At 30.9% G+C, this 18,739-nt stretch overlaps 1 protein-coding gene across 5 annotated transcripts; it reads right to left on the reverse strand.

The window, feature by feature from the left end:
* Positions 1–2,905: 2,905 nt before the first annotated feature.
* On the reverse strand, positions 2,906–16,031 carry LOC139814272 (WD repeat-containing protein 26). Of its 5 annotated transcripts, none has more exons than XM_071780419.1 (11): positions 15,422–16,031; positions 14,800–15,036; positions 12,528–12,687; positions 11,713–11,883; positions 11,342–11,515; positions 5,497–5,682; positions 4,823–5,089; positions 4,367–4,512; positions 4,069–4,277; positions 3,720–3,911; positions 2,906–3,582 (listed from the first exon to the last, which is right to left on the reverse strand). In XM_071780419.1, exons 1-11 carry the CDS (start codon positions 15,433–15,435, stop codon positions 3,527–3,529), a joined length of 1,812 nt encoding a protein of 603 aa, XP_071636520.1. In that variant the 5' UTR covers positions 15,436–16,031; the 3' UTR covers positions 2,906–3,526. The 5 variants fall into 5 exon arrangements, with proteins under 5 accessions (XP_071636520.1, XP_071636518.1, XP_071636517.1 ...); XM_071780417.1 differs by having other exon boundaries at positions 5,497–5,685; XM_071780416.1 differs by having other exon boundaries at positions 14,800–15,048.
* Positions 16,032–18,739: the final 2,708 nt, after the last annotated feature.

An 18,739-nucleotide genomic window follows, 5' to 3' on the forward strand; every position in this document is an offset into this window, starting at 1 on the left:
AATTTTCTTATTTTCATGTGCGCAATAATATTGTGTGTGCAATGTGTATGTGCGCAATAATGTCATGTGTGCAAAGTGTATGTGCGCAATAATGTCATGTGTGCAAAGTGTATGTGCGCAATAATGTTATGTGTGCAAAGTGTATGTGTGCAATACGTCATGTGTGCAATGTGCTAATATGGTTTTTTTATTTTCTTGTGCGCAATAATATTATGTGTGCAATGTGTATGTGCGCAATAATGTCATGTGTGCAAAGTGTATGTGCGCAATAAAGTCATGTGTGCAAAGTGTATGTGCGCAATAATGTTATGTGTGCAAAGTGTACGTGTGCAATACGTCATGTGTGCAATATGTTAATATGATTTTCTTATTTTCATGTGCGCAATAATAATGTGTCCAATGTGTATGTGCGCAATAATGTTATGTGTGCAAAGTGTATGTGCGCAACAAAGTCGTGTGTGCAAAATATTAATTATTATTATAATTTTTTTAATTTTATGTGTGCAATAAATTTATGTGTGCAATGCGTATATGCGCAATAATGTCATGTGTGCAAAGTGTATGTGCGCTATAATGTCATGTGTGCAAAGTGTTAATATGATTTTTTATTTTATGTGTGCAATATAGCCATGTGTGCAATGTGTATGCGCGCAATAAAGTCATGTGTGCAATGTGTGTGTGCGCAATAATGTCATGTGTGCAAAGTGTATGTGCGCTATAATGTCATGTGTGCAATCTGCTTGTGTGCAATAAAGTCATGTGTGCAATATGTTTGGTCATGTGCGCAAACGTACTTTCGTACTTTTAAATATTACATGTGCGCAATAATGCTTGTAGGCAATCGCTCTGTAGGCAATCGGGAATGTCGGCAAACGAAGCTGTAGGCAAAATGTTGTGGGCAAACGAAGCTGTTGGCAATCGGGATTGTAGGCAAACGGGACCCCCCCAAAAAGTTAAATCGATTTATTGACTTAAGTATATGTGGATTTACTGTTCTAACAAAGAGCTGTGTTAACAACCGATAAAATATCGGCGCGCAGTTTATTGAGTTTGGAAAAAAGTATACAAAATTAACAAAGAAATATTATTATTGGACTACTTAAGATTCAGCCCGGATCGCAAATGGTATTCTCTCTAATTGATCCTTTTTTAGTTCTTCATCAAAGATTAATATAGTAAAATTATTCTATTTAAAAGCTAATTTTATTACATCAATATGTTTTGCTCGCGTAACGATCAATATAAATATTATATCTTTGATAAAGATGAGATTTCAATAACTTCGATTTTTTAAGGGACTTTTTCTTCATTTTTTTCGAAAATAATTTTTATACTCTTCCAATGGCTATCAAAAAATCTGATAAATTTATAGACAGCCATCCTGAAATTTCGATCTATAGATAAAGAGGAAGTTCGAATATTTTCTATTTTTTAATTGGATTTTTACTTATTTTTATTATTGAATTACTTTTTTTTTAATGGAATATTATAAATTGGGAAACTTTAACGGATAGCATGTAACAATTAAGTCATAGTTAATGAAAAAAAAACACGTACATTATCTGTGAAAATAGCAATCAGATTTATTTGAAAATAAAAATACAAAAAATTAAAATGAAAAATAATCATAAAATAAATCAAAAATATATATATTTTGGTGGATTGTTTGGAATTATATAGCTTGTTACCATATCATCGTACACAAGTCTACAGAATCTATCAAGTTGAGAATTAAATATAGTTTCAAATTGCGTAAGAAATTGTAGATTTTCGATTAGATTATAAAGTGCTAAGGCACCATAGGTAAATGCAAATAATAATAGTGATTAACACTGTTACTTCCTATTAACATTAAGATCATTAACTACAGAGTTTCTTTTGTGTGTAAATATGTTTAATAGTGGTACATATGTTGCAAAGATATTTATACATGTTTACATATATAGGTATACCCTACATCTCTTGATAGTCTCAGACTTCTCGTTCTCGTGTTTATTTCAGAGTAAAATAAATTAAATTTTTTTCAAATGTACTCATCCCGTTAATTGCCATTACATTTTGAGCTCATTACAACTTAAGAAAAGTCAACCAATCGTCGGATTAAAAAAAAATGGATTGTTTTATTAATATACTTTTTGCAATTTCTTCTTATACCATATAATTTTTATAAATTATTTATGTAAACAAATAGACGACAATGATAAAAAAAACAAATATATTAACTTTATTAAATATTATAATATCATCACATTATCAAGACATTATTACATTAAGCACGCTATAATTATATATATATATATATATATATATATATATATTGTTTCTGTATTATATAATTATTGAATATAATAAGTAATGAAAAAGATAGCATCTTTCGATACACATGGCAGTTAATAAGACGAGTTCAATACTTATAATTTTCCAATATTATCTATGTATATTCGTCATTTCAGATTGTTTAATTACACATAAATAAATTAGTCTTCACTGAAAAAACATTTTTATAATTCATGTTAGATATACTCTTCATTATAATGTTACAGTCTAATGATATACATGGACTGGATAACTTTTCTTGCACAAATCATTATAATTCTAACTAAAAATTGATATATAATTATTTCTTTATAAATGCCTAAATAATAAAGCCATTTCTTCAGTCACTTACAGATAGCGCTTTCTAAATTCTATAGTTTGGTGTGCTGCTGTGAACGCAACAAGATTGCTTCTCCATCGAATGTTCTTGAATTCCTGTCCAATCCGCAAAGTCCGTTAATCCCATTACGAGATCACAGTATTTGAAAATTTTTAGTCTTTCAATGAAAGACAAAAATTGCGACATAACATAGCAAAGATAATGTTTAAGTAATTAATCGATAAACGACTTAGAATAAAACTCTACATCTGAAACTGTTATGTACAATATTTATTGATACAATTATAGTCAAATTTGACAAAATTTATGTCAAAACATAGTGTTTTTCTACGATACTGTCCCAATACGTGGATGCATTCCATATTCTTGTTTACATAATTTTACCTTTACACACCAATCCTAAGACGGAATTTTCTTTATTTTCTACTCTGCCATATGACCTACTTTATATCGTATTATGCTGCGTCACATTATTTTCGATTATTAGCTCCGACGTTAAAGCATTCGAAGTTTTAATTTAGATACCAACACAACGGATATTATATATGGATGCATATCAAATACTTAAAGGTACTATGAAAAAAAAGTATACACAAATGTGATAATTACGCTCGATGGTTGATTTTCGGTTTTAATAATTGCAGGCAATTTAGCAGTTGTTGCTAAACATATACATCCCTCCCGTTACCTCTGTACACAGTAGATAGTAATCAAGATCGACAAGAGGTATAGAGGAGCAACTGCTACAGAAGGCAGTAAAATGTCAGTACGACAATCAACAGGACAGTACGACAGTCAAATGTCAGTATGACAGTCTTTTGAACACCATGAGGTCATGGGAACAGTGTGAACTGGGTGCGCTGTAGTTCGCTACGATACCATCTCGTGCCAGCCGCTGCTATTTGAAGAGTTGGTCTCGAGCGAAACTGAAAGAAATAAGAAATACATGAAAAGAGAAGAAAGAAATGCGAGAGATTGTGACATTAACACGATAAATTAAAGCAATTCTTTAAAACTACAGAAAAAAATATATCCTGAAAGATTTTGCTGTGCAAAAACTTACCTGTCTTATCATTTTCTCCATCTGAAGAAAATGATCTTGGGCCCCATATCCTCACTGTAAAATCATCCGAAACAGAAGCCATCATTTGATGGTAAACAGGATTCCACGAAACACAATTGACTGTTCTACTATGTCCTGTAAGAGTCGCTATAGGCAGTTCTCTTTTGATATGCCATATATACACTTTATTGTCTGTAATGAAATAGGAAGAAAACAATTATTAGTCATTATTAATCATATGCGTATTAATCCATGCGCATCATAAAATCATATTGCTTTTTTAAATAAAACTAGTAAAATACAGTGATGCAATGTATAAAAATACATTTTATTTTTATGTATGACAAACCTTCACTGCCAGAGGCAATAAAATCTTGATTAACTCCTCCAAAACAGCTATGGATAGTAAAATGTCCTTGAGTAACACCTTGAAAACGTCTTACAAGGCATTTGTCTTCTAAATCCCAAAGATGCACACCTTGATTTGCCACATTAAGTAATGCGAGTCGATCTGCTTTGTTTACGCTAAATGACATAACAGGATGATCCTCTTGTAATCTGTAACAGTGTGGAAATATTCCATCAAAAGTTTTGTTTAATAAGACAATCGAGATAGTATACGTTAAATTGGTTATTTTAAATTGTACATAGTAGTATCGCCCAAGTCGTCGAAAGTATAGCTGCGAATTCTATGGTGAGTATCAGCTGCTAGAACAGTTCTTCCATCGCTGCGACACCACAGACATTTTACTCTTACTCCTTCCCATGAATCAGAAACATTGCCGTCCATATCCTAAATATTTTTATCAGAATTTAATACATTGAGAAAGAACGTTTAATATATGTTTAAGATGTTCAATGAATCTTATCTAATAAAAAGATAAACCTCCCCTGTTAACTATTTAGCTGTGAATGCCGTACATATCTATGCAAGACTTAAAAGCTTCAAATTTTAATTAATTTGTACTGATTGAAAATTTTGGACATTTTATATAATTGTAAAAAATCCCTATTTTACTTATTGAGAATCTTCAAAAAGTAATTTTATGTACTAAAAAAGTTAACATTATAAATTGTTATTTATTATTTATTTCTTAACATACGCATTGATAAAATTGACCACGGAGACCTCCGGCTACAAATTTATTTGAATCGCGATGCCAGGCGCAAGCCGTCAGCGAGTCGTCCGTGTTTTGTGTCAACTTTACGCGTAATTCACAATCAGGTGTATCAACGCTCCAAAGCCACAATTCTGGACAATCTTCAGGACCACAAGCGATTAGATGGCTGCTGTCGGGACTCCAAGTAATTAACGCTACGCCATACGTATGTCCTTCGAGCGTTTTCCTATGCGTCACTTTTAGCGTTTCCTGCATTACATTTAAAGCGTTTATTAATTATATATCTTTCTGAACTATTTTCAAATTAATCTGTAATTTCTTTAAGTAAAAATTTCGAAAAGGGTTATAATTTATTACAATTTTCCAATTTTCAATATTACGTATATCTTTCAATATCAATTAAATCTCAAATTTTTATCAAAGCAATGTTTCAAAATTATTTGAAAAACAACTTTATTATCTATTTTTCTAAAAAATTACTCTGAGAAAAACCTTTTATTTTCAGTCTTTATTTATTTGAGAGCTATATTTTGACATTTAAAAAAAAAATCGTGTCAAGGTTGATAAAAGAATTTACAATAAAAAAATGCCTTTAGTGAAGGATATGATACACATTGTTAACATTATATCACTACACTATACGTATGTATACTCACTGGGTCAACATCCCATATAATTACAGTCATATCTTTAGAACCTGTGGCGAGCTTGAGACCATCGGGTGAGAATTTGCAATACCAAACTTCGTCGCAATGATCGTTGAGTACCTGTATGGTATGGCACGGGAACTGTTCCTTGCCACAGTTATGATCCACAAGCAGAGAAACATTCTCTAAGCTTGTCTGCTTTAGAAGAAAAATTATTTCGTTTTCAGCCATCGCATACAATAAGATATTATACAGAAGGATAATCTCAAGCACACAGATTTATATTCAATATATATGTAATAATATAAATCTATTTTTATAGAAATTTTGAGATATGTAGGGTATCCTATTTTAAAAATCTAAACATAATTTCGAAAAAGTGGATTTTATAAAAAAATTATAGGCGCGCGCGCGCACGCACACACACACACACAATGTCACATGGCAAAAATTTTTCGGTTTTAGGAAGAAAATATGCATTAATTTTTAAAATATCAATGTCGTCAATATGTATATAAAAGATATATATAAAAGATATATATAAAAATATAAAGATATATATATATATAAAATGTATAAAAAATTATACATGTTTATAAAAAAAATATATATATATATATAATATATATATATATATATATATATATATATATATATATATGTATATATATTTTATAGACATGTATAATTTTTTAATATGTCATTCCTCTAGCCATTCTGCATATAAAATGCATATAAAATATTAAGATTAATTATCAATAAATCAATAGTTTACAAGTAAGACAGAATATTTTACAATCTTGACGATCTTGACATAAAATCCGAAATACTTTAAAAAATATTGACTTTTTAATGACATTATTTTAATACATTTACACACAATATAATAAAATAAATCAATTGGTGTAAAGAAAATATATAATTGCTTTAAAAAAAAAATATGTAATTGCATACTGCACATTGCATACTTTCTTTTAAAAGCGTAATTTATTATAAATAATAATAAATAAAGTATCGTAAAAATGTAAAATATCTAAATTAATCGTCTCATATTTCTGATTTTCTTTAACTTCATTTTAATATCGCATTGAACTTATCTTGACAATTGCCTTCATAACATAGAAGAAGACTAAGGGAGACCAGGGCTATGTGTCCACACTTTACGCTTTTTTCAAGTTTACTTAAAAACTAATAAAGATATTTGGCTAAAATTTTAATGGTATAACCTTTCAACCTTTCTATAAAAAAAACAATTAGAATCGTTGATCTTTTAACATTTTAAAGAGGCGATTTTTTTAAGTGGACAAGTCAAGTGTAGACAGATAGCCCCCTATACGGGGCTATCTGTCCACATAATAAAAAACACATTATTTATATTAATTTCTATACTTATTTATAATATTATTTATTATTAATATATAATATTAAAAAAACTGCCTAGTCGTTGGAGTCAGAGAAGTAGTAGGCACTTTGTGTAGATTTTTTGACAAGTTTCCTGCGTAGAGCTGACTTTTCTTTATATACGGTGGCATCAAACTGATTTTGAGTCCGTTGCAAAATCAATATAATGAGTTTCTTTTGTCCTCTCAATTCTTTAATCTTTTTTTTTTAATTTGGGGCCTTTACTTTATCCTCGGCAGCGTTTGAAATAGAAAATATTCAATAATTTAAGACAAACTCATATATTTAACTTGACGCGTATTTAAAAAAAAAAAATTTGGTGACGATTCTTGAATCGCAGGATCAAGTAGTTGCTCGTAGGTCACTTTTTTACAGTAACGAGTGAGAACCCGAACATTTATTCCCAAGTCTAACGTTGTTTTTACGAAAAGATTCTCGCTTAATTTTTATTCTTTTAATCGCTCTAAATATAATTTTATTAGATATTTCTACCTTATCCGTCTTAAGGAAAGTCTTTCTTTTGTAGTTACGCACCGTTATCTATTTATAAAAGAACAATTCATCATTGAAGTATGAACACATTGCCCCATCAAAAATAAGACAGATAGCCCCGATCACGTTTTTCAGTCTTTAACATGTTGCCAATTTTAGATAATGCAGAATTAAGATTTGACGCTTCTCACACCTGATAACTATATATTAATTAATAATATTATGAATTGCTTACTTTAATTTGAGTTAAACTACTGTCGCACAGCAAATTTTTCGACCGTCAAAAAAATGTGACTAATTGTTTTCGCTTTTCTTTTAACGTATATAGCGTCTGCGAGAGGCATCGCAAGAAAACAAATAACATTTAAATATCTTACGTAGGGCATTTTTCAACTACTTGTTACAATGGTAAAGACATCTGTCTCTTAAAACTTCAGATAGCAGTACTGTGGACACATAGCCTCCGTAGACAGATAGCCCTGGTCTCCCCTATATGTTTTTCATAATTTTTTATTTAATCTTGAAACGAGCGCATAAATATATCTTTTTGTTTAATATTTCGTTGATGAATCCTCAATTTAAGCATTTCCAAGGAAATATTGCAATTTCATGCTTATAATGACCAAATACAAAAAATAGAAACATATGAAAGATCATTTCAAGGCATTATTTCGATAAAAGTAATACAATATAATAAGATAACACACAATAAAAGTAACACGTTTTTGAGATATATGAGTAATCAGAGAAAAAATAAAGAAAACCTTTTAGATTTTGTTAAAATATTATGAATTTTTTGATAATTGATATAAATCATTACACGTTTCTTATAACAAAATAATAAAATTTTCTTTCGATTTTCTTCATATCTTTTCACTTGTTACAAGAAAAGCAGTCAATAATAAATAACACAGGAACATATTTTGTAAACGTGTATGTGTTTTCTTTGTGAGTTATATGTTCATTATATTTCTATCTTACAAAATAATTATACATATATCTTGCATATCAATTCGTACGATGTTTGTTATACGATGTTAACTGATTTATCTTTAAGAGAAGCATTTTTTACATTCTCAATTTTCTTAAACTGAGAATTATGCTGCTGTGATTAAAAACTATTTAAAATATCTTAATCCCAAATTGATAATGTACTTAAATATAAATAATTGCACATTTTATCATAACTAGCAATATAATTTGTTACCAACTTTAAACGATATTTTTTAGAAGTTTTCAGTATTACAAAATTTTTTTATTCAATAGTCAATCAATATATCTGAAAACTTATACAGTACATGAAATATCATTCTCATACAATATCTAAAATTTGAAAGCAAACTTAAGGCTCAGTCACAATGAGAGGAATAAGGAATAAGATAAAGGAATTAGGAATAAGGCATATTGCATCTCACTTTAATGTACGTGTACTGAAGTGAGATGCGACATTCCCTTATTCCTTATTCCTTTATCTTATTCCTTATTCCTCTCATTGTGACTGAGCCCTTAGGGTTCATGCACAATGAAAGAAGTAAGGAACAAGGAATTAAACATAGAAAAAATTCTGTGTCTTGAAAAAAGAGAGAAGACTGTCTTAAAAAAAGATGCGACTATGAATTCTCTTTATGTTTAATTCCTTGTTCCTTATTTCTCTCATTGTGCATGAGCCCTTACTGTTTGACAATATTGTGTAAACTTTAAGTCATGTAAAATTTTACCTAAGGTAATTTATCTCAAAGCGTTTAATAAGTAACGTTTAACTAACGCTAATTAAAATGTACTCAAGCTATACGTATATTTGCGAATCTGTAGGTTATTTCAATTTTTTTCTTGTAATAGTTCGCAAATTTTCAGTTTAAATATTTTATATCAAAATATTTCAAATAATATAAATATAATATAAATGATTAGACAATATAAAAATAAACATTATAAATTACAGTTTTAATAGATAAATAAGCTGTCTTTCTTGATGTTTCTTTTTTATATAGATCTCATTAAACGTGTAAATATTATATACAATAATATTTTTACTCTATTTATTTGATTCAAATAATTTACATATGACATAGAAAATGTACAACTACGACACAACATAGGTATTTGAGTCTATGATCTAAGCAAGAAAACCAAATTTTTATACTTTATTTAGTCTTCTAAACTGTGTAATATAATAAAATTTTTTATAAATATTGTATAAAATGTACTTTGGAAATTAAAAAAATCTTAAATTGCTTAGCTTATAAATTATTGGTAGCTAATCTAAGTAACTAGGTAATTCATTTCATATCCATATTTAAAATGTTTTAATAATCCTTTATATTTTTAGTTTTTACTTTTATTGCAAATAGTTTTTTACGTATATGACATTTTGTTTATCTTCTTTAATAAAAACCTCAAGAAATTTTAGTATTTTTGTAACTTTCAAAAATAAATATTTGATTTTATTCTTATTTAATATTTGCAATTTTTAAAAACTTACACAAAATTAGTGATTTTCTTGATCAATATTTCGTATAAGTATAATATAAGTAATTAATAAATAATTATTAATAATTTTTTAATTGCTTACGTTAAGTCATAATAATCCAATTATTTGAAATTACTATTTAAAAGTACTATATTTTTTTATTTTAGGAATCTATTATTTTAATGTGCGCTTTATTTTTAAATCGTTTAAGTTATTCGTTTTATTAGAGTACTTTGAGCTTTTCTTTCACAAATAAATATCTCTGTGTGGGACTATTCTGTAACTCTTAACGACAGTTTCGTTATCGTTATATTTGCGTTGAGCAGATATTATATATGGTAAAAAAGCTGCGCAACGCCAATATAACGATAACGAAACTGTCGTTAAGAGTTACAGAATAGACCCACTCTGGTGACAGTTTTAACAGAAATATGATCAATTATGTTTAATTACGTTTTTAATATATAACTGCTTAAGTATTAAGTAAACAATTAAAGGAAAAAAATAAATATATAAGATTTCTCATAATTCAACAAAATAAATAATGATAATAACGGTTAATGATCATATTAATTGCTATATTATCTATTTTATATTAATTATATTTTAAAAATATTGCTTAATATAATAATAATTACTGTAATCATTATTTGTCAAGAAATGTAAAAAACAATAGTGTAACCATGAGCGCACCTTGCTTCATATCTAAAATTCTTTTATATATAGGGATGTGGATACAAGTGCGAGTATGAATGTACATGCGCGTATGTGCATGTGGGTGTAGAATGAAATTAATATATTTAACTTTGAAGTTAAATATATTCGAATTAATTGCAATTAAATATTTGTAATGGTATATGCCAAAAGTATGATTATATTTTTTATTATATTAGTCCTGAAATATTTTAATCAAAAATATAATTTGCGTAAGAATTTGAGAGAAAAAAAACGGGTACAATAGACAATAGACAAAAATATAAACAGTCATCATTATCTTATCGTTGTGTACTTATTGTTAGTATCAAGATGCTATAGCATTTCAACATAAGAATGTAATTAAACTTAAGTTTTTAAACTTAAGAAGTTCTTAAGATATTATTATTATAATATTTCAAGTATACGAAAAATTTGTTCATTGTTATCAATAAAAGTAGTGTAAAACACGTTATCATTCTAAAATAAAATAATGAAATTTAGAAATATAGCAAATATAAATACTATTCTTTTAGCAAAAATATGATTTTAAAAACGATTAATTCATTAGTTTCATCTTATTTAGTATCAATCTTATTATTATCAATTATTTATGGTATTATAAATAACATTAAATTCTTTGATAAATATATGTGTTGTAATATTGTAGTGAACTTATTAAAGGTATTTAGTATTAAAATAACATTATAATATTGTTAAAAAAATAGGACAAAGATTTTGGAAGTAATACTATAAGAGATAGCTTAGTTCCAATTGTAATATGATTCAACAATGTACCTGCGAATGTGTTATATGATACGTGCACAGTTGATTTTGCATTTCCACAGCTTGACAAAGTAAAGAATGAAGTCTGCGTGGCGGTAACATAATGGAGGGTGGCAGGAATCTTTGCAGTCTGTCCATAAGCGCAGCCCTGGAGGCTGGCCCTTTGCCATCCCAGCCTGCACGTGTCTGTCAACAAGTGTCCATTTGCTAGTGATCAAATTTTCAGTTGTAAGTTAGTTTCAACTATGTCTTAAGAATGAGAAAGCTTCAGTTTTTGTAGGAACTCATTAGTACAAGACACCTATAGCTCAATAAAATACCATAACTTTTTTGTAACTTCTTTGTAACTTTCTTTCGTTATTTGAAGCAAATATATGGAATACCTGTAATTCATCACGTCCACTGCACATCATGAATAAAGATAACTGATGAACACGACCGGTATTATGGCCCAATGGTGTAAGTTCGTTGCGCAGTACATGTAACGCATCAAACACCATGCCTTCTTCTAAATATTCTAAATATTTTTGTTCTAGCAATAAGAACTTCATCTCCTACGGATAAAAACAAGAAATTGATTGAATTGTCAATTAAGTATTTTACTTTTATTAATTTATTAATAAAAGTTTAACCCTATACCTTTCTAACTCATTAAAATTGTCTTTTATTGTCTTTCTTCTTGTCATTATTTTGTATTTAAATATAATTCAACATCATTTGTGTACGTGTATACGTGTAAAAAATATTGTAACTTTGGGGAACAAGAATATTTTACAACAATATTTTGTCAAAATTGACCAAATTATATTAAAAAGTTATTATTTAAAAAAAATGAAAAGTTTTATATTTATGTATTGATTGTAAAATTTTTTTTTATTTTCATGATTTAAAATATTTTTGGAAAGAACATTATTATACAATTAAATCTTCTGAGATATTATAGTTACAATACTTTTCATTAGTGTCAAATTGTTTCCATTTTGCTATTGTATTGAAGCAATGTTAAGTAATGTTTACAAATTTAACTGTTAATTTAAATTTGTATCATATATAATAAAAACAATAAAAAGCATTTACATAAAAAATATTTACATATTTTTTTCTGTCATTAATATAATTAATAGAATATATCAATTTGACCAAACATTTTAAAAACATTCTATTAGTACGACCATCAATTATATAAAAAAAAATTTACCACTAAACTCTGGTTTGCACTATTTAAAAAAGACTTAAGTTCATTAAGGTCATGGTCTGCTTTATTCCAATCACCATCCATAACATGTTGCCTAAATTTCGCTGCAGCAGGATGATCTAGACGACAGCCTGATTCTTGCATAAGCAAATCTGCTGTCCGACTAAAAATAATATTTCCTTTGTTACTTGTTGTTAATTATAAATTATAATATCTAATCTTAATATTTAATCTCACTAAGAATTTAAGTAAGATCTTTTAAGACTTTATATTAACAAATGTATAGGCAAGAGTATAAAATATTTTATCTGCGTCAAAGTTACTAAATAATGATAGATATTAATGCTTATTATTTCATATTATTAACCTTCTGGTAGGCGCGTGTGTGTACTTTGTACACGCGCGGCGATTCTGGACGAAATTCGTGAAAACTTTCAATTTGAGTCTCGGCTCCCCGAGCTATTCCTTCAGTGTCTAATAAGTTTTAAAATATCGTAAACTTTCACTGCATAATATTTATTTTACGATAATATCCCTTATCCTTTCTTTCCAATCTTACTCCATGCAGTACTTTGTATACGGTACGCCTCCTCCCGTTATGGAAAAGGACGCGTCGACCAGAAGGTTAAAATAATTTTGAAATATAATTATAGTTTTATTCAAACTTAAATTATTTATTTATTAATGGTTAAAATATTTCAATACTTTTTTAAAGTACCTGTCATTATAAATTAAATGTAATTGATAGATATCATAGTATGTATTTCCTGTATTTCAAAATTCTATAATCAGCTCTTTCCTACTATACGAATACAGTTTATGTAAGGCTAATGTAATTCTCTTGACAATAAATTAATAAAAATAAAAAAATTAATTGTTTGATATCTTGTTTCTGGCAATAACAAAATTACTATTGTATAATTAAAGGCCTCCGCACAATAAAAAATATAAGGAACAAAGAACAGATATTAGCGATTAGGATTAAAGAATCAAGAATAAAGTTGGATGCACGATGAAACAGGCAACGGAAACAGGGAATAACACAGACAATAGATTTTATCGGAAGCCGTATATCAATGCTACATCAGCTTTATTCCTCTGATTTCTTATTTCTAATCGCTAATATCTGTTCCTTATTCCTTATATTTTTCATTGTGCGGGGGCCTTAAGTGTGTGCGTATACATATACATATAAGGTGTCCCAAGTTTTTCCGTACAAACTTTATTGTTAGTTATATGTTCTATGAGCAGAAATAAGAAATAATGTTATATAAGCATAAGTCTCAAAATGCTTTATTAGAAAGTTATAGCAAAAGTACGATATAAATATGTAAGAAACAATTTCACTTAAGTTTGCACTTCAAAGTTCGCCAATGTCATACAACCTATACATCAGTATAATACTAAAAATGTATTACTCTAGGAATTTAAACCCAAGCGTAATTGCAAATAAATATTGGTTAAGACTGTGTGATACGGCACTCTTCTCTCTGTTAGAGAATCTTCGTTAATATTATTCTCTAACAGAAGTCCTTATATTCCTTGCACACAAACCGTATACAAAATGATTATCCATGTATTCTTCATTTGTGAAATCGACATTTTCACGGCATTTTGAGATAATGTTCTACTAGAGTCCCTCTAATCAGAGTCTGGCCAACTTGCAAATTCTGCAAGAGAGAAGGATACAAGAGAGAAAGAGAAAGCGATATACCAGAGAATATACATTCATATCCCTTTCTCTTTCTCTCTTATATCGATTTCTCTTACTGTTCTCTTGCTTTTATCAAGAAATGGCAAACCAATCAGAAGTTGCTGCTATATGGCCAGACTCTGATTAGAGGGGCTCTAATGTTCTACAAAGTACTGCTCATTACTAGTATTCATACAAGTTTTTATAATCGCCTTCAATCATTTCAAACAGTAAGCACAACTAAAAGAAGTGGATAAGACCATCATTATTTCTTTAATACAAAATTCTAACTTTTACGACAACTTTCTAATAAAGTATTTTGATGACCTATGTTTACATAACTTTTTTTTCTTATCTCTGCTCATAGAACACACTGAAGTTTGTAAGGAAAAACCTGAGATATTCTGTATATATATTTATATATGTATATACAAGTACATACATTCTAATCTTGATATATCGTAAAAAGGTAAATATATTTGTATTAAATACGTAAGCCAAATTTCTTACTTTTATAAACTAAAATCTTTCAACTAACGAATTAACGTATTAAGAATTAATTAAACCACCAATGTTACATACTCTAATCCAACTGTCTTTAAATGTTGTCCGATAAGTCTCACAATGTCTTGATTAGTTTTGTCCATTATTTTTGGTGGTCCCAAACTCTGATTCATATCTCCATTCACACCATTAATGTCACTATCTGATTCTGGTAACAGATTGCCATTGGCATGAGGCCCACCAGAATCTGCCTTAGCTCCATTCTGCTGTAGTCCAGAAGATACACCACCGTTTGAGGCCTGCTGTTGCATTATGCTGTCGTGCATACTGGAATGTTATCCATAATGGCAATACTAATGATATCACCACATTAACTCAAGGGCATACTAACTGGTACTATTTCAATATAGAAACTATATTCTAATGATCTTGAAGAGTTTAAAATCCACCGTAAATTTCACGTCAGTTTAAAATAAAAGAGATAATATAACTTATTAATAATAACTTGTAATAATTTGTATAAAGAGACTGAATCCCTGTAAAGAATATGAGCACATAAAAAAATGGACACAGGAGAGACATATGAGAAAAGAAAGACGAACGTGTGAAAATGTCTCGAGATTCTGAAATCACGGACATATACGGGATAGACCTCCGTCGACGCGCTCACGTTGAAGTGTTCGAAAATATTGTACATTACCGATAATTATCCATGTCCGGACTGGAGGAGTGGTGCTCGTCCGCTGGTCGTAGGGTAGCCGGTACAGAACTACGGGACCGTTTGCGCGGTGGCGGAGCGAGTCCACCGTCGTCCGACTCGCTGCTCGAGGCCAGGCTTATGCGCGTACCGCCCCGTTTTTCACACTATTATTGTCCCCCGGGGATAACCGTTGGTGAATAGTGGCACGGACCTGGGGCTGGGGCCGGGGTAGCACGCGCGCAGCCACGATTGCTGTTAGGAACGAAAAAAAGAGCCTGGCCTAGCTTTCCTCCGTTTTTTTTCTCTCCTCTCACCACTTGTCGCGTCGGATCTTAAAAACGTTCGCGCTTCCTCGCTATGTCCTTTGGCGCGGGCCAGCCACCGTCGCTATCTCCGCCGTTTTTATCAGTCTCCGAAGGACTCGATGGTGATGTCGAGGGAAACTGGGATCTGTCTGCCAAAACCGATATGAATCCAGGGAACAATGACTACAACACAGCTGATACTTGTTTGGATCCGTCGTTTACGTCACGTCGTGCTCTTCTTTGCGGATAGATTAGCGATCGTTGCGCCTACTACATCCGCTCGTTAACTGTATTTGGCTATCATAGTCGTTCCACTGACTTCTCTTTTTCAGATTTCTTTGTCCACGGCAAAGCCCATAGACATAAGCAAGAATAGACTACGCGTTTAGCTAAAAAGGCTGCATTCCGATATTCACTGTCAGTACTGCAAATCTATATTTTACGTCACGTTTACACCTCTATGAAGTTGGCCGGACAACTTCAACGTATCGAACTTTTATTAATTGGAATCGATTGGTGGTCGTTTGGTGGTCTTTGGTAGTCTAGTCCGATCGTTTGGTGGTTAGTCGTTTTCCTGTAAAATAAAAATGAAATTTCTGGTGTGAAGTTAGCCGGACAATTTTTATTTTTCAACCAATTTAACTTTTTTATAGCTCATTCGACGCGGAATCGTTTGGTGGTCACGAATATCATCGGTAAAACGTTTGGTGGTCAACCGTTTTCCCAGAAAATAAAAAAAATCGTATGCTCATAATGCTGGACATATCACCACTGTGCCATTAGCCGGAAAAATTGTATTTATCACCCAAATTGACTTTGATAGGGCTCAATCGACGCGGAATCGTTTGGTGGTCACGAATATCGTCATTAAAACGTTTGGTGGTCAATGGTTTTCCTAAGAAATAGAAAAAACCGTACTCTCACGCCATTGGTCGCATGACTCCGTGACGTTAGCTTGGTAATTTGATGAATAAACATTATTTATCAATCAAATTGACTTTCATACGGCTCAATCGTCGCGGAATCGTTTGGTGGTCACGAATATAATCAGTAAAACAATTTTTCTGACTAATAGCACAGAGTCATACGACCAATGGCGTGAGCATACGGTTTTTCCTTTTTCTGGGAAAACGGTTGACCACCAAACGTTTTACTGATTATATTCGTGACCACCAAACGATTCCGCGTCGATTGAGCCGTATGAAAGTCAATTTGATTGATAAATAATGTTTATCCATCAAATTACCGAGCTAACGTCACGAAGTCATACGACCAATGGCGTGAGAGTACGGTTTTATCTATTTCTTAGGAAAACGATTGACCACCAAACGTTTTAATGACGATATTCGTGACCACCAAACAATTCCGCGTCGATTGAGCCGTATGAAAGTCAATTTGATTGATAAATAATGTTTATCCATCAAATTACCGAGCTAACGTCACGGAGTCATACGACCAATGGAGAGTACGGTTTTATCTATTTCTTAGGAAAACGATTGACCACCAAACGTTTTAATGACAATATTTGTGACCACCAAACGATTCCGCGTCGATTGAGCCCTATCAAAGTCAATTTGGGTGACAAATACAATTTTTCTGACTAATAGCACAGAGTCATACGACCAATGGCGTGAGCATACGGTTTTTCCTTTTTTCTGGGAAAACGGTTGACCACCAAACGTTTTACTGATTATATTCGTGACCACCAAACGATTCCGCGTCGATTGAGCCGTATGAAAGTCAATTTGATTGATAAATAATGTTTATTCATCAAATTACCGAGCTAACGTCACGGAGTCATGCGACCAATGGCGTGAGAGTACGGTTTTTTCTATTTCTTAGGAAAACCATTGACCACCAAACGTTTTAATTACGATATTCGTGACCACCAAACGATTCCGCGTCGATTGAGCCGTATGAAAGTCAATTTGATTGATAAATAATGTTTATCCATCAAATTACCGAGCTAACGTCACGAAGTCATACGACCAATGGCGTGAAAGTACGGTTTTATCTATTTCTTAGGAAAACGATTGACCACCAAACGTTTTAATGACAATATTCGTGACCACCAAACGATTCCGCGTCGATTGAGCCGTATGAAAGTCAATTTGATTGATAAATAATGTTTATCCATCAAATTACCGAGCTAACGTGACGGAGTCATACGACCAATGGCGTGAGAGTACGGTTTTTTCTATTAGGAAAACCATTGACCACCAAACGGTTTAATGACGATATTCGTGACCACCAAACGATTCCGCGTCGATTGAGCCCTATCAAAGTCAATTTGGGTGATAAATACAATTTTTCCGGCTAATGGCACAGTGGTGATATGTCCAGCATTATGCGCATACGATTTTTTTTATTTTCTGGGAAAACGGTTGACCACCAAACGTTTTACCGATGATATTCGTGACCACCAAACGATTCCGCGTCGAATGAGCTATAAAAAAGTTAAATTGGTTGAAAAATAAAAATTGTTCGGCTAACTTCACACCAGAAATTTCATTTTTATTTTACAGGAAAACGACTAACCACCAAACGATCGGACTAGACTACCAAAGACCACCAAACGACCACCAATCGATTCCAATTAATGAAAGTTCGATACGTTGAAGTTGTCCGACCAACTTCATAGCTCTCACGTTTACTATAGATTTTCAGTACTGAAAGTTGCTGACAGTGAATTTTGGAATGCAGCCAAAGTAGAGTCCCTCTGCGTTCGAAAACTTCACTCGGATGCACCCACAAGCTCCCAGCCAGCGACCTCTACAGTAATGAAACTTACGATACATGAAAAAAATCTGCTTAATTTGCTCCTTCATAATATGCATGTTTCATAATTTGCTCCATTTTACTTTTTTTATAAATAAATGATAAAGTTAGTAACAATGTAAACGTTAATATAAGCGAAAATCATTAGAATTTGTAGATTCGCAAGGTACAGAAAAATTGCTCCCTTTTCGTTTGAATTTGCTCCACCTTTACAAACTAATTATCTACAGTATTT

Source organism: Temnothorax longispinosus, chromosome 6, assembly GCF_030848805.1.
Source record: "Temnothorax longispinosus isolate EJ_2023e chromosome 6, Tlon_JGU_v1, whole genome shotgun sequence".
Classification (NCBI taxonomy): domain Eukaryota; kingdom Metazoa; phylum Arthropoda; class Insecta; order Hymenoptera; family Formicidae; genus Temnothorax; species Temnothorax longispinosus.